Here is a 10,150-nt window from a genome sequence, read left to right as displayed (position 1 = left end):
GAGATGCTCGAAGTGTTAACTTTAATTTCGATATAGGGGTGGCAAATTTGCTTACTACAAATGTGGTATATATTTTGTTAAGCATCAATGTTGTTCACCGACCTTTTTGTATAGATATTACGGAATCTACCAAGAATAATAAGACTCAGTCATTTTAAAAAAGATAGCACTGTGAAAAAATGGTAACGCAGGAGAGTGTATCCTAAAAATATGCCTAGTGTGCACTGTGGTGGAGTGTATTACTCTTACCTTTTCTACTCCTTAATTGCTATTTAGTGCATTTAATAGAATTGAAGGACACATGGAAAAGTTTTGCGTCCTTTGTAAACCGAATTGTATAGGCTCTCTGAACCACAAGTTTCCTTATACAGTCTTTCACTCGATATGTCTCTATATGACAGTGAATTACTCTAGAACCTGTGATCTTTTCCACGAACCGGTGATGATGCTAGCTCAGAATGGTAAGATGGCCAGGTCCTGTACTAGTTAACAGAGCTCAGGTATTTGAGGCAATATGAAGTCTGGGTTACCAATCTGAGGATCTAAGCATAAATAAACCATGCAATAACCCTAAGACCCAACTCCGCCCTTTCTTCATAATACACACCGTTAACTCACACCTACGTTTCAACGATTGCCGAAGAAATGAAGCAACAATTCCTTCAACAGAAGAAAGCGCCAGGTTCGTCATATCTTGAGAGAATGTTCAGCCGTTATTGACTGCCTTAGCTTATTTGACAGCGAAATAACACTCCCCGAGTGCGTACTTGCAAAGGCAGGTCTTGCTGCCATCTGCTTGGTTTAGAAAAAGAAACATACAAGGGCCGAACTGAGAAGTGCCCAGACCCACAAAAGGCCCCCACCATCCAGGCAATGCTGACACGCCGCCCACCAGGTAACAAATTTTCGGCCAGGGGGACCAAAGAGAAAAAATAGTGTACCTTCAGTCTTCGCGTACCCCCACCTCTAGGCTGGCTGGGGGGGCTGTGGAACATCTGGTGCCTGTACCATGGCACGAGAACCCTAATGCTGAGAGCTGCTCGGTGCTCGAGGGCAAAACCTGGCAATGTGACCCGGATCACCACAAGTGTAACAAGCCCTCGGCTGCTGAGACTGCTGACCCTGGCGACCTGAATGACCACCCCGAAAACTCTGAAGCGGTGGTGCACAGATAGGAGCAGGTGGTGCACTGTAGGACTGCTGATCGGAATACTACATCTAGGGACCACAGCTGCCTGAAGCTTCATGAGAAACCTGAAGTGCTGACTGAAAAGGCCTAGAAGGATGGCCTCTACCATATGAATCTCTGCCTCCAGACGAGGCACCACTGAATCTGCCTGACTGATGCGATCTCTTGTCTGCCCTGTGACCACCCCCCTGTGATAAAACCATCTCAACTCTCCGGGCCACATTGGCCGCCTCCTGGAAGGATATCTCACTCCCAGCCTCTCTAGCCATCAGGAGACGATCGACCGAATGAGTCCATCAATAAACCGTCTCCCTCTCTCCCTCTCAGTGAGAAGTATAATAAGGGCATGGCGAGCCAAATCTATAAATCTGGTCTCGTACTGGGTGACAGTCATGGATCCTTACTGAAGGCGCTCGAACTGCCTCCGATAGGCCTCCCGCTTTGTAATAGGGAGAAACTTCTACAGAAATAGCTGTGTGAACTGCTCCCAGGTCAAGGTTGGCGATCCTGCTGGTCTAGTTAAGCAATAATCCCTCCGCCAAGTCTTGGCGGATCCAGACAAGCGAAATGTAGCAAAATCAACTCCATTGGTCTCAACAATCCCAATGTTCCGAAGAACCTCGTGACAATTGTCCAGATAATCCTGGGGATCCTCAGTAGATGCACCGCTGAAGGTAGTAGTGAAGAGCTTGGTAAACCTGTCCAATATCCACAAAGCATCGGTAGACATGGCTGCACCATCGTCGGTCTGAGCTACCACACCCGACTGAACCGCTCCAACTGGCTGAGCTCCTGGAGTCTGAAACTGGGGAGCTACCTGCTTCGGAGTGCGAGTAGCAGGAATCTGGGCTCCTCCTCCAGCCTGAGAGATGGCTGGTGCTACAGGAAGTAAACCTGCCCTGGTGACACTCTCCATGAGGCCCACTAGACAGACCAGAGCATCCTGAAGAACTGGGGTGGCAATAAACCCCTCTGGGACCTGAGCTGGACCCACCGAAACTGCTGGAGCTAGAACCTCATCATCAAAGTCAACTTGAGGATCCGCTGCTGGTGTTGCTGCTCGGGGCTGAGCCCTGCCCCTACTTCGGCCTCTAGCACAGCCTTGGCCTCGCCCTCTGCCCCTCGTGGGAGCTGCTGTTGGGGGTTAGGGCTGTTGATCGGTAGATGAGGAAGCGTGTGTTCTCGCCATCTGCGAAAGAATAGAGTAGAAATTCGATTAGTATTGAGAAACCAAACCGCACGGCAAGAAAAAACAAATGTGAAGTTTTTCCTAACTCGGTAGCCTTTGGGGGATAAATACAGACGTCTCCGTACCAATCCCTCAGACTCTACTAAGCTTGTCTGTGAACTGTGAGACACATGTAACCTAGAGCTCTGATACCAACTTGTCACGACCCGGATTTCCCTCCCTCGGGAGTCGTGATGGCGCCTACTATTGGGAGCTAGGCAAGCCAAAACTTAACTACTTACTTCGTTAACAAATTACTTCTTTTTAACAAATATAAGCGATAACATGAAATCAGCGGAACTTTAAATAATTAAGCGGAAGGTAACAATAAAATGTCTGGAATCAACGTCTATTACAACTTCTAAAACCTCAAATACCCAAAATCTGGTGTCACAGTGTCACAGGCTATCTAGGATTACTACACAAGGTCTGAAGAATAACAGTACACTGTTTTTGAATAAAAGAGAAGGAAACATGAAATAGAGATAGAGGGAGACACCAGGGCCTGCGGACGCCTGCAGGTCTACCTTGGGTCTCCGGGTGAACTGAAGGAAGCCCTCCAACTACTGTCCAACAGCTGCTCCAGCTATCAAAGCTGACATATTATCAAAGCTAACTCCAACTATCTTGTGATCAAAAGACTTCTTTCTTCTGATGGGAAACTGAAACTGCAAGCTTTAATCGTCACTTGTGCTATAGGGCGGAGCCTGCAAAACCATCAAAGAAGAACAAAACGAATAAATTCTTTTTCCGCCCCAGTCTGGCACTGGGAAAATTTTGTGAGTTATTAGAGAAAGCTATAAACTGTCTAATTTACTGAAAATAATGACAAAGACAGTAGTATAAACTAACTATGTGAGGATGTGCAACTACGGGGTAGTACCTTGTGTTACCAAAGAAAATGGAATTAGAGCATAGTATCCTATATTACTAAAAGGAAACGTTACTAGGGGTTGGCACCCTGTATCATCGAAAAGGATTGTAATTATCGGTTGGTATCATGTATCACTAGGAAGGGATGTAACCAGGGGTTGGTACCCTGTATTACTTAAAGAAAATATAACCAGTGGTTGGCGCCCTATATTATGGATAAAATGTCGAATCTCTCTAGGCGAAAAGGTTCTACCTGAGTTAAACTACGTAAAACAACTCGAGCGAAGAGTACTTCTAACCGGAACTATGTGCTGGATCCCCCTAGGCGAAACGGTTCTTCCTGAGTTAAGCTATATTAAACAACCTGAGCGAAGATTACTTCTACCCGGAACTATGAGCTGGATCCCTCTAGGCGAAAGGATTCTACCTGAGTTAAGCTACATAAAACAACCTACACGAAGAGTATTTCTACCCGAAAATATGAGCTGGATCCCCTTAGGCGAAACGGTTCTACCTGAGTTAAGCTACGTAAAACATCCTGAGTGAATAACACTTCTACCCGGAACTATGAGCTGGATCTCTCTAGGTGAAAAGGTTCTACCTGAGTTACGCTACGTAAAATTACCTGAGCAAAGAGTACTTCTACCCGGACTATGAGTTGGATCCCCCTAGGCGAAACGGTTCTACCTGAGTTAAGCTGCGTAAAATACCCTGAGCGAAGAGTACTTTTACTCGGATCTATGAGCTGGATCCCCCTAGGCGAAAAGGTTCTACCTGAGTTAAGCTACATAAACCACCCTGAGCGAAGAGCACTTCTACCCGGTAATATGAGCTGGATCCCCCTAGGCGAAACAATTCTACCTGATTTAAGCTACGTAAAACTGCCTGAGCGAAGAGTACTTCTACCCGAAACTATGAGCTAGATCCCCCTAGGCAAAACGGTTCTACCTGAGTTAAGCTACGTAAAACATCCTGAACGAAGAGCACTTCTACCCAGAACTATGAGCTGGATCCCTCTAGGTGAAAAGGTTCTACCTGAGTTAAGCTGCGTAAAACTGCCTGAGCGAAGAGTACTTCTACCCGAAACTATGAGCTGGATCCCCCTAGGTGAAAAGGTTCTACCTGAGTTAAGCTATGTAAAATTGCCTGAGCGAAGAGTACTTCTACCCGGAACTATGAGTTGGATCCCCCTAGGCGAAACGGTTCTACCTGGGTTAAGCTGCGTAAAACACCCTTAGCGAAGAGTACTTCTACTCGGAACTATGAGCTGAATCCCCCTAGGCGAAAAGGTTCTACCTGAGTTAAGCTACATAAAACACCCTGAGCGAAGAGTACTTCTACCCGGTACTATGAGCTGGATCCCTCTAGGCGAAAAGGTTCTACCTGAGTTAAGCTACAAAGACGGGAGGTGTGAACAGTAGTGATGCATGCTGAAAATAAAGAAAAATGAGATCTTAAGGAGCTTATGTTTGGTGACATTAGTTCTTTAAGAATCGTCATTCTGCACTACTTTGTTCCTGCTTCAAACAAAGAAAATTTGTGAGTTTTCAAAGTAGTGGTTGGTTTGTGGCCTTGATGCCCCGAGTAGTTTGATTCATGGCCACTGCTATCGAAGAACCAACTCTGTCAGCATGGTACCGAGATGCTCGGCTACTCTGTATCATTTTCTAGAGACCTTGGCTTTCCAATGTTCCCCCCAATTGTTTCATACCCAGATGTCTATGGTACCGATACCCTTGTGTCTAAGGCAAGGTAACTTTTCTTTAAAATCAAACTCAGTTGTCTTGCACCTAGTATGTTTTTGTGTCCGTAGTGCTTATCAACTTTTCTCATGAAGCAAGTCTTGCTTATGCGACCTTTTCAGTTTCTTTGAAACACTTTTGTCGCCTTATCAAATGAGATCTCAGATGGATTCGTGCCTTCATCAATGTTATATATGCCACAAATTGTGCTCAATATTACGGGAAAACTATAGCCAGTTTTGCACCCATTTCTTTGCTTCACTTTTGATGCAGGATTAGACTGAAAGGGACTCAAACAAAAATTATGGGTAAAAACAGAATAATAATTGAAAGTGAAAAAGAACTATGCTTAAACAAAAGGTGTCCCTTTCGGGGAAAGGAATAGGGAGACTTATCTGGAGGTATGTGACAACTTCAATGAATCATGACATGCATTTTGGACTAGACACCTGATCTATCTAAGCTGTCTAATTCTCAAAATCCGTCGCAAATGTTTATCTTGAAATTGTCTTGGTTGTGGTCATGCCGGAGAATCGAATACCCTCATTCGGCTAGTAGCGCCCTTTACAGGTTTTTGCTAACTAACCTCTCTCATTTATCTACTAACCGTAGCCTTGTGGTGCCCATCTGGGTTTTCACCAATAAGACTCTCTCATTTCTCTGCTCACTGTCACCTTATAGTGCCCGTACGGATTTTCACCGATAAGACTCCCTCATTTCTCTTTTTTTTGACTAAGATACTGTATGCTAGAGGTTTCCCAATGCCCTTGGCATGGGGACTTCAAACATTCTCAAAGATCGATCAAAAGTTCCTAACAGGGAAAAGGCGAAAAGAACCTGAACTGAATTACAACTTTTGGAACCGTTTTTATAGGAAAAACCGTTAAATAAAACAAACTTCTACCCCAGTTTTGGAGTATTAGGAAAATGGATTTTTTCTTGTGATGGGACCGAACCCAGTGTAAGGCTACCTACGTATCCTTTCGGAATCAGGTCGGACGTAGTTCAATGACTCAGAGGGTTTGTTTTTTGACTTTTTTTTTCCTTCTTTTATTTTTATTTTTATTTTTATTTTACTTTTTTTTTGCTTTTACAAGTACACAGGTTCCAGAAAGTGGAAACCAAAGAAGATAAATACGGCTCAAAAGGGCTAACAAAAGGGTAACACCTGTTTGGAATAGCGAGCAATGATAGCCTTTGTCATCTCGATTAGAGAAAATCATGCATGAAAGTTCCACAAAGGGTATATATTAGACATAGTATCTTTTGACTGCATCTGCGTTAATAATCATGTCTGGTACCCGTCCTTCTTCTTCTACCAAGTGCAAGACCCCTTTTGGTAACACTTTCTTGATGATGTAGGGTCCTTGCCAGTTTGGGGCGAACTTTCCTTTAGCTTTTACTTGGTGTGGAAGAATGCATTTTAGAACGAGCTGGCCTACCTCAAACTGCCTTAGGCGCACCTTCTTATTGTAAGCGCGTGCCATTCTTTGCTGGTATAACTGGCCGAAACATACTGTTGCTAACCGTGTTTCATCGTTCAACATCAGTTGTTCTAATCGGGTCTTGACCCACTCAGTGTTTTCAATCTCTGATTCCACAATAATTCAGAGTGAGGGAATTTCGACTGTAGTGGGTATTACAGCTTCAGTTCCATATACAAGCAGATACGGAGTTGCACCAATAGATGTGCGAACAGTCATACGGTATCCCATAAGAGCAAAAGGCAACTTTTCATGGCATTGTCTGGAACCTTGGATCATCTTCCTAAGAATCTTCTTGATGTTCTTGTTTGCCGCTTCAACAGCTCCATTGGCTTTTGGTCGGTAAGGGGTAGAATGGCGATGCATAATTTTAAATTGCTCGCATACCTCCTTCAATAAATGACTATTTAGATTAGCTGCGTTGTCAGTGATAATGGTCTTCGGGATACCAAAATGACAGATGATGTTGGAATGAACAAAGTCTACCAGTGCTTTCTTGGTGACTGATTTGAAAATGACGGCCTCCACCCACTTGGTGAAGTAATCAATTGCAACCAAAATGAATCTAGGCCCATTTGAAGCCTTTTGCTCGATTGGCCCAATAACATCCATTCCTCAAGCAACGAAAGGCCAAGGAGAGGAAGTGGGATGCAATTCCGAAGGAGGCGAGTGAATTAGGTCACCATGAATCTGGCATTGGTGACACTTGCGAACAAAACTGAAGCAATCTCTCTCCATAGTAAGCCAATAATACCCTGCTCGCAGAATCTTCTTCGCCAAAACATATCCATTCATGTGAGGTCCGCATACCCCCGAATGTACTTCACTCATGATCCGCTCAGCTTCTGTGGCATCTATGCATCTCAAAAAGTTTAAATCTAGGGTCCTCTTGTACAAATTTTCCCCATTCAGGAAGAAACCACTGGCAAGCCGCCTTATAGTTCTTTTTTGATCTCCTTTGGCATGCTCTGGGTATTCTCTTGTTTTTAGGAATCATTTTATGTGATGGGTATTCTCTTGTTTTTAGGAATCATTTTATGTGATGTTACCATGGTTCACCATCTGGTTCTATCTCAAATGTATTGCAGTAACCGTGTTGATTCTAAACTTGGATTTCTAGTGGATCAATATGAGTGTTGCCTGGATAAGGGAGCATCGAGGCTAAAGTAGCCAAGGCATCGGCTAGCTCGTTGTGAAACCTGGGAATGTACCTGAACTCGATGGATTTGAATCTTTTGCTCAAGTCTTGCACACATTGTCTGTACAGAATAAGCTTGATGTCTCGAGTCTCCCATTCGCCTTGGGCTTGCCGGATAAGCAAGTCGGAATCTCCCATAACCAATAGTTCATGCACATCCAGATCGATTGCCATTTTCAGACCCATGATACAAGCTTCGTATTCTACCGTATTATTGGTACAGAAGAACCGAAGTCGGGCTATTGCATGGTAATGATGTCCAATAGGTGAGATGAGGATTACCCCCATCCCAACTCCTTTGATATTGACTTCCCCATCAAAATACATTTTCCATACAGGTTATCGTCTGGATCTACTTCCTCTATTGAGTTGACCTCTTCGTCTAGGATGTATGTGCTAAGTGGCCTGTACTCATCATCAACTAGATTCTCTGCCAAATGATCTGCCAAAGCCTGTGCTTTCATCACGGTGCGAGTGATATAGATGATGTCGAACTTTGTGAGCAGGATTTGCCATTTTGCGAGCATGCCAGTGGGCATTGGCTTTTGGAAGATGTACTTCAAAGGATCCATTCTGGATATGAGGTAAGTAGTGTAGGCCAAAAGATAATGTCTCAACTTCTGAGTGACCCAAGTCAAGGCACAACATGTCCTTTCTAAAAGGGTGTACTTAACCTCATAATTGGTGAACTTCTTGCTCAAATAATAGAGTGCTTGTTCCTTTTTGCTTGTTGCATCATATTGCCCCAGAACGCATTCAAAGGAATTATCCATCACCAATAGACATAAAAACAAAGGCCTACCAGGTTCAGGTGGGACCAGTACATGGGATTTTGACAGATAATCTTTGATCCTGCCAAAAGCTTTTTGGCAATCGTCCGTCCACTTGATAGCGGCATCCTTTTTAGCAACTTAAAGATGGGCTCGCACGTGGTTGTGAGCTGAGCAATGAACCTACTGATGTAGTTCAACCTCCCGAGCAAACTCATGATTTCCTTTTTGTTCTTCGGGGGTGGCAGATCTCGAATGGACTTTATCTTAGATGGATCCAATTCGATACCTCTCCGGCTGACTATAAACCGAGGAGTTTCCCAGATGGAACCCCAAATGCACAGTTGGCTGGATTAAGCTTAAGGTCATACCTTCAAAGCCGTTCGAAGAAATCGCACATGTGATCAACCTATGTCTTTGATTTTATGATGACATCATCGACATATACTTCAATCACTTTGTGTATCATGTCGTGAAAAATGGTGGTCATGGCCCTCGTGTAAGTTGCCCCTGCATTCTTTAAACCGAATGGCATGACCCTGTAACAATAAGTACCCCATGGAGTGGTGAAAGTGGTCTTTTTTGCATCATCCTCTCCATTAGAATGTGGTACCCTGCATAGCAATCCACGAACGATTGTATCTCATGCTTTGCGCAATTATCTACAAGAATGTGGATATTTGGTAAAGGAAAATTATCCTTTGGACTTGCTTTGTTCAGGTCCCTGTAGTCAACACAGGCTCTGGTCTTTCCATCCTTCTTTGGCATATGCACAACATTCGCCACCCAGGTGGTATATCGGACAGCTCTAACCACATTGGCACTCAGTTGCTTCATTATTTCCTCTTTGATTTTGTCACTCTTGTCTGTTATAAATTTTTGTTGCTTTTGTTGGACTGGTGGAAAATCAGGATACGTAGGAAGCTTATGAACCACTAGATCAGCACTTAAACCCGGCATATCATCGTAAGACCAAGCAAACACATCTCTATATTCAAATAAAAGTTGAATCAAGGCATCTCTAGTTTTTTGTTCAGTGTGAATGCTTATCTTCGTTTCTCTAACTTCTTCATGATTTCCGATATTAATCGGCTCAGTTTCATTGAGGTTGGGCTTAGGCTTATTTTCAAATTGTTCCAACTCTCTTTTTATTTCCTCAACAACCTCATCTTCAACATATTCAACCTCTTGATGCATTATTTCGATATTAGACAGTTTTTTTGAAGATTTGGGCGTGAATTCCGCATGCATGTCATGTTATTAAAGCCGACATTAACAAAACTGAAATGGAGACAAAATGACAGGAATTAGGAAAAGGAAAAGATACAAAACTTAATACGAAACCGAACTGCATTTCATTGAATTTGAAAGGATAAATGGGTTAACATCAAAACAAAACAATCATACTGGGATGTTTGGATTACAACCCTAAAAGTAACCCAAAATACAAAAAGAAGCTACAAAAGCAAACTACAAAGACTCCTTCCTTGTGGGGAGAGGAGTTGCTTCCCAGTTGTTGAGCATGGTCTCTGGGTCAAGTAGTTGCATATCGGAACGACTAGTGCCTTCACCAGCCTGGATCATATTCACTTTAGAAAGCATCTGGCTGAGGCCATGGCACATTTCATCAATGTTTGCATGCGCTAAGGAATTTTGACCCTCTTGG

The 10,150-nt window shown here is 43.5% G+C and overlaps 1 protein-coding gene across 1 annotated transcript; it reads right to left on the bottom strand.

Annotated features, from left to right (window-relative positions):
- Nucleotides 6,640-7,128, bottom strand: LOC109234755 (uncharacterized protein K02A2.6-like). The gene has a single exon (XM_019400817.1). The coding sequence runs from the start codon at nucleotides 7,126-7,128 to the stop codon at nucleotides 6,640-6,642; it is 489 nt and encodes a 162-aa protein (XP_019256362.1).

The sequence above is a fragment of the Nicotiana attenuata genome, chromosome 11 (genome assembly GCF_001879085.1).
Source record: "Nicotiana attenuata strain UT chromosome 11, NIATTr2, whole genome shotgun sequence".
NCBI lineage: Eukaryota > Viridiplantae > Streptophyta > Magnoliopsida > Solanales > Solanaceae > Nicotiana > Nicotiana attenuata.
Note: the sequence above shows the minus strand (reverse complement) of the source record. Positions and strands in the feature narration are given on the sequence as shown.